At 38.7% G+C, this 13,989-nt stretch overlaps 1 protein-coding gene across 1 annotated transcript; it reads left to right on the forward strand.

The window, feature by feature from the left end:
• Window positions 1–410: 410 nt before the first annotated feature.
• On the forward strand, window positions 411–12,677 carry LOC124287105 (isopentenyl-diphosphate Delta-isomerase 1-like). Its single transcript, XM_046723587.1, has 6 exons — window positions 411–622; window positions 3,355–3,515; window positions 4,854–4,946; window positions 6,308–6,438; window positions 8,922–9,114; window positions 10,824–12,677. The coding sequence occupies exons 1-6, from the start codon at window positions 498–500 to the stop codon at window positions 10,955–10,957; spliced, it is 837 nt and encodes a 278-aa protein (XP_046579543.1). The 5' UTR covers window positions 411–497; the 3' UTR covers window positions 10,958–12,677.
• Window positions 12,678–13,989: the final 1,312 nt, after the last annotated feature.

Consider the following 13,989-nt stretch of genomic DNA (forward strand, 5'->3'; position numbering starts at 1 on the left):
GGCCATTTTGAAAATGCCACATACGGTATGCTGTTAAATTAAATAAATAAATATCTCAACCCATAACGCTTACAGCTTACTTCTGGTCAACTTCAGTTTATCCTCGTTTAACAATTCCCCATATGTATCTGGCAATGTTTGTGATGAGGCTTTTCTAGTTTGGGAACACGTGCTTTAGCGACAACCAAAAATATTGTAAACAACGAGTTCAATTAAAATATAACTCATGTACGAAATAGTAAATATATTATTATTTGTGTTGTGTTTGCAGGGACAAGATTGATAATTATTTCATGTAGGAGAAATAAATTAGCACATACAGCTATGTATTATAAGCTATTATTCAAAATATAATCTTTGAAATTTGTGAACAAATTGTTCTTAATTCGTTAAATGCTTGTTTTAGACATAACCGCAGTATCAGTCCACTGAATTTAACCAAGCAGATATCGCGAAAGCACCAACCCACCTTGTCACCCGATGAATATACTCTGAACATGCGAAACTTGATAAGAACGAAGAGTGCTTATTCGTTTTTGAAAGTTCTGGTGAGACCACAGGCGAAGAGGTCAAGGGCGGCGTTTAATCAGAAGGCATCAGACATTTCATTCAGCAGACTCAGGTAAACACATTACTAATGCCATTAGATGTAGTAATGACAGAAAGGTATCTATGTACCTTCTAATGTACAGTATACAAACCTTATTATGAAAGCTATGGGTAAAGACAACATGAAGTGGATGGGAGACGTATTAAATGCATGATATTTTTATATTTATTTTACAAATTTGGCTAGGATGCGTCAAGACGGCATGTTATATTGTAAAACAAGACACTTTGGATTTTTTCTTTTCAAAAATTACAAATTTCGTAACGGCAGTGACACAATTTCAGGAAATTTCTAATAAAAATGGTAAAATATGAAAAATGAAACATCAATAAGCTTGCATAATTTATGTTATGTATATTCAGAACAAATATTATGTTATGTATACCCAAAAAAGAAAAAAAATCCCCCAAAACATAAAAACTAACAAACAATGGGTTGTTGTTATTTGCTTTATTTAACGTGCACGCACAACTAAGGTATTTCGGCGACGGTAGACAATGGGTACATTTGTGCGTTTTAAATACAATTTCATTTTGACACTGAGTTTGACACTGGGCGATTTCAGTTGAGTAAATGTACTTAAAACATCAAAGGTAAACTGATGTTTTCACACTAAACATTCTAAATATTGTGCAATCCAATTATCAGCTGTGGGATGCCCACTTCCAATCACTGTCGACACAGTACATGTATTTGGTTGAAACATATTTTTTTATTTCATCAAAGAAACCTGGATAGGCTCCAGTACATTGTTCCAATAGCTGGATACATAATTGAAATAATTTGACAACAAAAGAAAAATACTGTGACAAAATAACAGATAAATGATTGAATAATAAATATGTTGGTTATGCCTAGCAACGAAATGAGCAGTCAGAGAAAATCAAGTTATATAAAACTTGCCTTACATTGAATATATATGTAGATTTGATAATTACTGGAACCGGGTTACTTTTAGTAATGAACTGGTGTAATGAGTTCAGAATGTCACTATTACTGTATAAAGTAGTTTTCACATCATATCCATGAAAATAAAAAATACATCCTTGTTCTTAAATTTTGATAGTTCCAACATTATAGTAGATGTATTTACTATCTAAACATTCTGCAATCCGATTATCTTATAACAAACTAGTTTTAGTTGGTGCCGCTTTCGCTCATAAGATTTGTAGCCGTTTTGCCAAGTCGAGGTTCCGCTATGTCCAAATGGTGCCGTTTTCACCAGGTGACGCTTTGCTGTTGTGACGCTTTTATCTCTGAACTCTGGCTGGAATAATGAAGCTTATTCATATGAACTAATGTAGTTCATGTAAATAAATTGTGATTCCAGCCAATGCCTACATCGAGCACACCTTGGTATAGGGCAAAGTCAGCCAAAGTTATATGCTGGACTATGATTTTATGTTGATCTGTCCAAAAATATTTTCCTCCAGAGTGAACCCGTGAAGATCCGGGTTAGATTTGGCCTTCAGTAACCCTAAACACTCTCACTTCCAGCAGAGTGAATGTTTTTAAAATAATTTCTAGTCAAAAGCAGATTTCAGCTGTTTTTATTGTTTTTATTCCCTTCTCAGGCTTTTATCTTCAAACAAAATCTGTAATCCAACACGTAAGCATAAAACTCAAACAAATATAGGAATAGTGTCATCTATAGGAAGAGGACAATAAGCAATAGTAATTGCTTGATCAACATAATGAAACTCATCCTTCCATAGATGGTAGAAAATACAAATTGAATCAGTATGTGATGCAAAGAAAAGTACTCAGTATGAGTGCAACATATGGTTGTACATTAATTAGATTCATCTGCATTTTATTACTGACCCTGTTGTTCACTGTTAGCCACTCATCACATGATGAGTCATCTGTTACGGATTATTTTCTGTCATTGAACACTGTAGACAACCAGTCTACATAACATTGATGTTTGGTATACGGAGGAGGAATTTGTTATCCAGGGATATCTACCAACTGCCAGCATTGTATGTAGTACTGTGGTTTAGTGGAGATCTGATGGAGACTCCCTGTGACATGGTTTAGTTTGAAACAAGTAGGCTTTCTTTTTATTTATCGCTTTTTATTTTTTAATTTGTTATTGTTTACCACTGTACATCCAAATAATGTACAGGTTAGTACAAACTTCTTGTATAGAATAACTCTATTTCGTTAATATCTCTAAAATATGGTTATTTCATGTTAGGTCTTCCATTTTGATAAATACCCTCAACATATACTGGCATAACCTGGTTTTGATCATGACTGACTGACTGACTGAGTTTGGTTTTACGCCGCTTTTAGCAATATTCCAGCAACATCACGGCGGTGTACACCAGAAATGGGCTTCACACATTGTACCCATATGGGGATTCAAACCCGGGTCTTCGGCATGACGAGCCAATGCTTTATTAACACTAGGCTACCCCACCGGCCCGTTTTGATCATGAGCCCCATTCAAATGGCATAATGCTAAATTACACATCCAATAGAAATTTTCTGCTGGTGGAGATTGGAGTGATGGAGCTGTTGATGTTATTTTGAAGTTTCAGCTCAATTCATGGAGCTTAAGTGATTGTAAATTGGAACTAATATACTGAGTATTTTTATTATTTGATACAGTTTTATACTCAGTCTATAAATTCGTTCTGTGGAATAAATATATTGTTTATTTTCTCTGTTGTTTCAAATGTTGAATTTGCTAATGACAAGAAATTTGAAAAATGAATTGCTTCAAATCTCTTTTGCAGATATTTTGCTCACACTGCAACAATGGCAAACAGTGATCGAGAGCTGGATGACACACAGTTGAAGTTGCTACAAGAAGAATGCATCCTTGTAGATAGGAATGATAAAAATATTGGCTCAGCCTCCAAGAAAACATGTCACCTGCTGAAGAATATTGATGAAGGTGAGTGGTTAAGGTACTGGGTGTCAAATGTGTGGGCCCAAACTTGTTGGGTTTAGAAGTGAGGGACACAGTAGGTAGTATCCATCTTGACCATGACTCATTTCAGGCGGGTTTATATAAAAAGATTATTAACAAGATATGGGGACAAAATAAATAGTCTGTATATATTTTCATTTTTCTCAAACTAGCACAACAGACAAGTGGCTGTGTCTGACCCTGTTATAAGGGTAGCCCAGTGGTTAGTGTGTTAGATATTTAATGTTCTCTCTATGTGTTTGGAAAAGACTGGGTTCACATGGTACTGAGAGCAAAATTAAGAAAAATTCTGATGACCAGAGAATGTACTGACATGCAAACATGGCTGAATGAGTTAATGCTGCTTTGGGAAAAATAATAAGTAAATACTAAAATAGTCATATTGTCTTTTACACAAGTCTGATACCCGTCTGTGTCAAGTCTGATACCCGTCTGTGTCAAGTCTGAGTCAAGTCTGATACCTGTCTGTGTCAAGTCTGATACCCGTCTGTGTCAAGTCTGATACCCGTCTGTGTCAAGTCTGATACCTGTCCAAGTCTGATGTCTGTGTCAAGTCTGATACCGTCTGTGTCAAGTCTGATACCTGTCTGTGTCAAGTCTGATACCCGTCTGTGTCAAGTCTGATACCGTCTGTGTCAAGTCTGATACCTGTCTGTGTCAAGTCTGATACCCGTCTGTGTCAAGTCTGATGTGTCAAGTCTGATACCCGTCTGTGTCAAGTCTGATACCCGTCTGTGTCAAGTCTGATACCCGTCTCTGTCTGAAGATGTGAGTCTGACCCTCTGATACCTGTCTGCAAGTCTGGCAGTTGTGACAGGTGAACCCTGTGTCAAGTCTGAACTTTGTCAAGTCATACCAGTGTCAAGTCTGAAAGTCAAGTCTGATACCTTTGTGTTTGAGGACCCCTTGCAGGCAGTTGTGACAGGTGATGGGTTAGCTTTCTCAAAAGACAATATGTTAGCTTTCTAAGACAATTTTTCATTTCTATAGTGTCTGTCTTTGGGTTTAGCATGTTTAGATGCCCCAACACGCACAAACAACATTATGTACACAGCATCCAAAAGAAAATAATAATATGGCAGTGTTTTTTCGCATATGGATTTTCTTGATTATTTTCATTTTCAAGATAAAGAAATCAGCTGTCTGAAAGCTTCAGTCACTTGTCCAGAAAATTTAGATGTGAACTTGCTGACACGACCTGCTGTGTTGTCAGATCTCGACACAGACACGTTTCACCAGAGATATGGTTTATGAAAGATATGGTTTAAATGAGGCTGTGAGAAGATAATCCTATTATTCCAGGTATGCTTCACCGAGCGTTCAGCATGTTTCTCTTCAACAAGCAGGGAGAACTTCTCATCCAACAGAGGTCAGATGCAAAGATTACATTTCCAGGTAGGCATCTCTGTGTATCTCAGGTGGCAAGCATGGTGGTCCAATCATCAGGGTGTTACAATTTGCATTACAATTTTTTTGCATTTCCTATGCCTCTGGAAAAGGGTCAAATGTTATGGATGTTATATTTAGGCGTTCACTTTCTCAGTAAAGTACAGAGTCTAGTACCTTTTTGGCTGAGTCCTTCTGGGATTCGATCGATCTAATCTATTCAGCGACCATGGCTTCCACAAAATGGAAGTCAGACAAGTGGCAGTACTTTGTGTACTCCTCTGATAAATGTGAACTGGCATGGCTCCCATAGCCGAAGCTATGACTACACAACACGTGTTATATAGTAACGTGTTGTATTTGGGGTTACACTTTGTAAGTAAATTACAGATTCTAATGATATCTTTACATATTTATGTTGATATATTTAGTATTGAAAGACATTCAGGTCAGTTTCTTTGTGCAGCTAAATTGCTATTATTAAGTTCAGGAGTAATGTTTAGATTGAGATCATGTGATCTGGTGTGAATCACATGACTGTGAAAGGGGAGATAATTAGGGTAGGGGCAAAATGACTGGTCAACAGTCTGTCAGCATACAGTGTCACCAATGGTTTAGCAACCAACAGCAGCCGAAAACAGTTTGTATTGAGATGACACAGAAAAGTTTTTGCTGTGTGGTATCGTATGGGTTGTGGATGAACATTAGTACTGATAGTTGCAGCGGTGACATTTTTTATGTATAGTTATTTGCTTGGTTCAGAAGTAAAGGCGGACTCACATGGGTCGGCCCATCGAATCAATGTGCCGAATTCAACGGAGTTGTATCGTCTCGACTAGAGTGATTAATCAAATTCAACAAACGGTACAAATTGGCGCGTGTTGTGAGTGTGTAGAGCCTGGTCTAGTTATTCGGCAAGTTGGATGTGGCACGGCCAATCATATGGCGTTTTGGTGTCAAATGGTAAATATTTACAGACACGCGCGAAACATGGCTTCATCTCCTTCAAAGAAACCACACCTCCATTTTTCACTAGCAGGGATTATTCCAAAAGAGAAAAGACAAATGCTGGCCTGGCGGCGATCACTGCCATCTTCTTCACATAGTATTGAGCAGCAGATAACTGCTGCTAAGTCTGCTCAGACATTTTGATATCATGGAAACAAAATACCGCGAAACATTATTAGATCGACACTAATATTGGCAGATCAAATCATGTGAGTGGTAGCTAGTCTGTCAGTCGATATTCGAACATGTTGTACAATATATGGAATTCGGCAGGTCGTTGTGACATGCCAACCTGTGTGCGATTTTAGAATGAAGAATATCCTTTAAGGCAGTGTTGAGTACAGCTTCCATCCTGGTTCCAGGTCACTGGACCAACACATGCTGCAGCCACCCCCTGAATGTGACGGGAGAGTTGGAGGAGGCAGCAGCCATTGGAGTCCGCAGAGCCGCTCAGAGGAAACTCAAACATGAACTTGGCATTGAGCCAGAACAGGTGAAATTCAAATCTCAGTACAATCAGATCTTGCATTTTGTCACCAACCATTTATCCTACTAAACAAGGAAGAGGTGTTCCTGCATGCTGGGTTTTACATAGTCTTGTAAATATGGGAATCACGATGACCATATAGTCTTGTAAATATGGGAATCTCGATGATCATATAGTCTTGTAAATATGGGAATCACGATGACCATATAGTCTTGTAAATATGGGAATCACGATGACCATATAGTCTTGTAAATATGGGAATCACGATGACCATATAGTCTTGTAAATATGGGAATCACGATGACCATATAGTCTTGTAAATATGGGAATCACGATGACCATATAGTCTTGTAAATATGGGAATCACGATGACCATATAGATTTGTAAATATGGGAATCACGATGACCATATAGTTTTGTAAATATGGGAATCACGATGACCATATAGTCTTGTAAATATGGGAATCACGATGACCATATAGTCTTGTAAATATGGGAATCACGATGACCATATAGTATTTGTAAATATGGAAATCACGATGACCATATAGTTTTGTAAATATGGGAATCACGATGACCATATAGTCTTGTAAATATGGGAATCACGATGACCATATAGTCTTGTAAATATGGGAATCACGATGACCATATAGTCTTGTAAATATGGGAATCACGATGACCATATAGTCTTGTAAATATGGGAATCACGATGACCATATATAGTTTTGTAAATATGGGAATCACGATGACCATATAGTCTTGTAAATATGGGAATCCACGATGACCATATAGTCTTGTAAATATGGGAATCACGATGACCATATAGTCTTGTAAATATGGGAATCCGCGATGACCATATAGTCTTGTAAATATGGGAATCACGATGACCATATAGTCTTGTAAATATGGGAATCACGATGACCATATAGTCTTGTAAATATGGGAATCACGATGACCATATAGTCTTGTAAATATGGGAATCACGATGACCATATAGTCTTGTAAATATGGGAATCACGATGACCATATAGTCTTGTAAATATGGGAATCACGATGACCATATAGATTTGTAAATATGGGAATCACGATGACCATAGTAGTAAATATGGGAATCACGATGACCATATAATTGTAAATATGGGAACACATGACCATATAGATTTGTAAATATGGGAATCACATGACCATATAGTAAATGGGAATAGTGACCGTATAGTAAATATGGGGAATCATGATGACCATATAGTCTTGTAAATATGGGAATCACGATGACCATATAGTTTTGTATGTGGAGACATTTTCTAAATGTTGAGGTATGGGTTTCCCCATTCTCTTCCCACAGAGGTTACTTGTCATATCTTCCTACGGACCTCTGTTCTAAGACAGTCATATTTCCCGATTCTCGTAAAATCCCCTAGCGGCAAAAAATGTCAACACAAGTTATCTCCCTTCTTTCTGTCCAATCAGAACATGTGTTACATCAACTTGACTAAAACAAGCAAATGTTGGGTCACAAATATCTCTCCTCTGCCAGGAACTTGTGTTGATGTGACACACAAGACACTTAATGGCTAGCTTAGCCGCTGTCAATGGAGACGCCATTGATCCGACATTTACATGACTGAGTTCTGTCTATAAGAGTTGTTTGTGCAGTTAAGCATGGCGAGTGGAAAGGGTTCTAGTTTTCCGAAGACAGTGGAAATAACCGAGGCTTGGCGAATGATCACTTTTGAAACAAAACAACTAAAATCTGATTATCACAATCCTGAAACTATCATTACCATGAAAGGGCCATATTAGAACAGAGGACTAGGAAGAAATTACAAGTAACCACTGTCTGAAACATGGGGTTCCCAGCTCTGTGATTGCTGTCGAAAAAACCATAAGTTAGACAGTTGTAGCAGTTAAGCATTACAGTGGTAGTCTGTAAATGGGCAATGGAAATTCCAAATTTCAGTTGACAAATGCTTGACTAACAATTGTGAATGTTTCTCAGACTATGTCCTTGAAACAACTGTAGTGTACCATAGTTACAGCATCCACGTGTCACACCGAAGACCCAGGTTTGATTGTCCACATGGGTACAATATGTGTAAGTCACACAGTGCAGCATCTTGATGCTGAATAAATGTGTGCTTGAGTCTCCATAGACATTGCCTCCCTTGGTGTAGTTTAAGTGCTTTGAGCATTAGCTGGTCATGACAAGGATGTGGGTACTATGCAGGAATCCTGTTTCTTTGAAAAGAATTGATTGTTACACAAAGCTGCGATAAAATCATTCACTCACTCACTCACTCACTCACTCACTCACTCACACACTCACTCACTCACTCACTCACTCACTCACTCATGTTACAACCATGTTACAAGTTATCAGAATATATTCTTCCTCGGCTTTTGAAAACGTAATAGAATGTTTCTACGGAGGAAGAATTATTATGTCATAATTTTGCTGATATATTTATCAAGGAATTTGCCTTATCCTGCAGGTGCCTGTTGACGGCTTCCACTACCTCACTAGAATTCACTACCGCTCCAACAACGTGCCCGACGACAAGACGTGGGGGGAGCACGAGATCGACTACATCTTGTTGTCACAGAGAGATGTTGACGTAGTTCCTAATGAGAATGAAGTAAAGGACTACAAGTTTGTCAGTAAACAGGATTTGAAAGAATTAATAGGTTTGTCGCCATCTATGTTGTGAATTCCATGTGAAGTATTTGCTGTTTGAGTTACATATAGTCCTTGCTGGTTTTCCGGTGTGTCCCACAAAGTGATCAGAGTGCTAAGCTGGTTGTAACTCCCTTACTTTGACTGTTGCAGCACCATATATGCTTTGTGGAGCAATTCTGTAGTGCTTAGAAGATAGCTTGATTTGACATCTAAGACTTTAATAATAATAATAATTCATTTATATAGCGCCTAGTATCCATCTGACTAGTTGCTCACGGGACGCTGTAATCAGAATCTGATTATTACCCCGGATAACCCAAGCTGCCTGTTAGGCATTAGAAGGTTATAGTCAAATGACTTTATCCAACCGGGTACCCATTTTCTGCTGGGTGAACAGAGGCAATTTTGAACAAACTCACTTGCCTATGGTGAGACCACATGAATCACATGTGCTTTGTTATGGGGCAGGACTAACATCCTAGAAACTCTCAGGAGTCAAGCTGCCAAACACAGTCACCCATCCAAGAACTGTCCAAGTTTGACGTTGTTTGACTTCAACTGATTCGTGATCTGAGCTCTACGCACAGGGCCACACACATCTCTTAATAAATACAGTCAATATGTTTCAATCCATCAAAAATAATTTGAGGTTATTTTACTTATCAAAATAGTTTTAAATGTCACTAGCATGTTAAGGTCACTAAATCAATAGAATTAGGGGATCATATACAAATAAGAGATAGTGGATTGGCCTCTTGGTCAAAATGTACGTTTGTCATTCCGAAGACTCACATTCAATAACATTGTTCACAGCCAATTGCTGGTTCAGATATTATAATAGCGGCATAAAACCAATCACTCTCACAAAACCAGTGACTGACAGCATGAGCCACAAGTCAATCAGTCACTGTAAATGATAATTTAGTATGGTAATTAACTGTATTATCGTGCTCAGTTATGCTGTGCTTTGCAGTGGTCACGAATGGTGTTTAAAAGTTCAGATTAAACATTTCTTAAAATTGGCATTGAAATTATTAACAAATGTAAACTATATAAACAGCAAACAAGTATGACATGTCACATGTAACAACTTCAGTCAAAGTCATTGTGAACTATACAGTTGGACGTTGGGGTTGGACTTCCATCAGACCGTTGGCAAATCTGCCGGATTTGTCTGAGGGTCTGATGCTATTCGTGAACACTGGCTTTGTTATTTTTTCCGATGTAATCATACTTAAGTTTATTAAAACTTCATTGACTGTTAAGGGCAATGTTGGAGCCTACTTCAGTCCGTTTGAGTCAGAAACGGACCGATGAATTGCAAATTTTATCATTGTACAAAATTGCCACATAAATATAAATAGTATCGTTTACTAATACACAACAGCTTTCTTATATTTGAAAATTTTCCGGACTCCACCAAAAAAGTTCTTTAAGAAACTATCATCATTGAAAACGCAAAAGTTGTTATCTGTCACAGCGGGGTGAAACCGCAGAAACGGAACAGCCACTATCACGTCGTGCACGGGATACACATGCCTGATGAAAAATGAAGTTGAATGCTGACGTGCAACAGTTGATGATTAAAGTGTACACGATTATTTTTTTTGGGTGCTATATATGAAGCTCATTTCTGGTAGCCCCGCTATGATATTGCTTGAATGTTGCTAAACGAGGCATACATCCATGCTCACTCATTGACTGTTTGAATTTTCAGCAAAAGCAGATGCTGAAGGGATCCTTCTCACCCCCTGGTTCCGTCTTGTCGCAGACAAGTTCCTGTTTGGCTGGTGGGAGCATCTCGACAACGTTGACCAACACAATGACCACTCCACCATACACCGCATGTGACCACCATGAAGTCGCTGATGACCTAACCAATGCAGTCTGCGATGTTGTCCCCGAAGCTAAATATTGCCACAATCTTTAATCTTGCACATTTGTATACACTATGTCCCTCCATTACCTGTGTATTTGGACCCCGTGAAGATCCGGGGTAGAATAGGTCTTCAGCAACCCATGCTTGCCACAAAAGGTGACTATGCTTGTCGTAAGAGGCGACTAACAGGATGGGGTGGTCAGGCTCGCTGACTTGGTTGACACATGTCATCGGTTCCCAATTGCGCAGGTCAATGCTCATGCTGTTGATCACTGGATTGTGTGGTCCAGACTCGATTATTTACAGACCGCTGCCATATAGGTGTATTTGAATAAGGCCCTGCAGTGTAGGAGTGTAATGATGTATCAAACAATCAAGGGGCGGTGGTGTAGCCTAGTGGTTAAAGCATTTGTATGTCACATCGATGAACCGGGTTCAGTACCCCACATAGACACAATATGTGAAGCCTCTTTCTGGTGTCCCCCGCCGTGGTATTGCTGGAATATTGCTAAAAGGGGCATAAAACCCAATCAGTGTATTGCACTTGTTTGCCCTGTGAATGTACAGTATTCATAGAAATTCAAAATTAATAAACAGTTGCTAATCATTGATACTCCTATTACAATAAGCAACATAAATCATGAGTCAGAAATCTAATACAGCTAAATTTCCAATCAGCAGTGTGGGTGAACTGCTGCATGAACAACTCCAGAGTTACTTCCCTTTGGTTTGAGTGGTGGCTTTGTTAACTCTTCCGTTGAAATCAAGCGAAGTGATGAGCTGATGGTTCCAAGGTCACATACTGTCAAGTGATAAACATTGCCATTTATACCATGTCCCTGCCATCTTCTGAGAAACAGACCATGGCATGGCTATTGGTAAAAATACCGAAAACTGCTGTTTAGATTTGCAAGTATGGAGTTACATAGTGTATACAAGCGGGGCAGTGGGGTAGCCTATTGGTTAAGCGTTGGCTCGTCACGCCAAAGACCCGGGTTCGAATCCCCACAAGGGTACAATGTGTGAAGCCCATTTCTGGTGTTCCCTGCCGTGATGTTGCTTGGAATATTGCTAAAAGCGGCGTAAAACCAAACTCAGTCAGTCAGTCAGTATACAAGCCAGTGAAGTCACGATGGCGTGTTGTCACTGTTGAATATGTTTGAGATGATAATCAAAACTGTAATTCATTCCTGCAAATGGTCTAACTAGGCCCATGTGATATGTCCCGTTCCCTTAGGTTTCTTCAAGTATATTTGTCTTTAACTTCTGTAAGTGGCATTTAGAAGCTGTATGATGAAGAGGAACAATGTTTATAGATAAACAACTTCTTTATTGCAGTAGATGCAACGTTTCAGTGTAGATACTAACACTGCTAACCTTTGATAACGGTGTTATCATCTACACCAAATTTTGCATCTATTGCAAAACAAAAGTTGTCTATCCATACAAATTGTTCCTCTTTATTTGTCTTTAGGTTACACACCTCATAACAGTTACTGTAACTTGTCAGGATGGAAAGAAATAGAAAAAATGAATCTTACAATCCATCATGTTGCTCAATCCTGCTGGTAACAGGACAAGGGTTGGAACTTGTGGATGTCTAAATCTTTGTGAATTTATTTTATGGATATCATTTATTGATTTGAATATATTGTGTCATGGTATATATTATATACAAATATATTGCATATATTTTGTTTTGTCTTTATATTGCCTTTATTTATATTGCAAAGCCTTTAATGATTATTAGTTGCCAGTATTTCATATCATCTAAGGCACCAGAAGTGCTTGGCAAAGATGCAAACAGTTGCATCTCTTAGATATGTAAGGAAGCTATGACAGTGAATTCAAATCATGTTTTGTCGGGATTATTGTCTTCCTGTTTTGTGGGGGGCGGTGGGGTAGCCTAGTGGTTAAAGCGTTGGCTCATCACGCTGAAGACCGCTGATTCCCCACATGGGTACAATGTGTGAAGCCCACTTCTGGTGTCCCCCGCCATGATATTGTTGGAATATTGCTAACAGCGGCGTAAAACCATACTCACTCACTCACTCACTCCTGTGTTGTGGGTCTAACTTAAGTCGTAATGTAAAGGGTTAAGACCTGCATCTCTTCAGCCTTTCCTCTTGCATTGTGCTGGCCTGGTGAGAAGTAACTGGAATACTGTTCAAAGCAGCATTAAATCAAGTTACTGACTCGCCAATAGGGATGTCACAATACATAAGTTTCATGAATCGATACAAATGTAGAGAATGGACGCAGGAAAAATTCACTGCAACCTGAGGGATGCACAATATTATTTTTTGTTGTTTCTTTCAGAGCAGTTACTGCATCATTTCATCCACCAGTCCATATGATCAATGATTCATTCCAGGCTCTAAAGAAATTATCAAAACATACAGTTCTCTATGGTGTTACTTCACAGGACCCTCGCATTGCCTACAAGTACAAGGACACCTAAAGCTGATAACCAGAGTCAGGGTAAAACCCAGATGTTAAAGCCAACTCATTGACTCACAAGTTAACATGACCTGCAGGGGTGGAAATAACCCATTGCCCAGACGTCCGAGTCCAGTGTTTTTTCTGTGGGGCTAGCAAATTTGTATATCACACTGTACCGGTGTCCAGTTGACTTTCCAAGTTTAATTATGTTGTTTATTTAAAAAAATTAGCAATAAAACGGTCGGTATAGTGGGAAAATTACCAGGGCAAGTGACATTACATGTGCCACTGTACCGGAGTACACTATCAATTTTTGAGTTATTTCCACCCCTGACCTGTATATCATGACATTTTGAGGCATGCAAATTTAATGCCACGTACAATATTAAAGGGGAGCCTTGAGGACTGATGAAGAATAATAATATTTGATTTGATGAAGAATAATAATAATTGATTCGACTGTTCGGACCAACTCATCCACAACATTGTTTAAATATGGACGTGACTGGGGCAACTTCGCAGTCCCAGCAAGTTCTAGAAAGTCCTAAAACACCACTGCATT

This window comes from Haliotis rubra, unplaced genomic scaffold, assembly GCF_003918875.1.
Source record: "Haliotis rubra isolate DU_JTF1 unplaced genomic scaffold, ASM391887v1 Scf1105, whole genome shotgun sequence".
Taxonomy (NCBI): Eukaryota; Metazoa; Mollusca; class Gastropoda; order Lepetellida; family Haliotidae; genus Haliotis; species Haliotis rubra.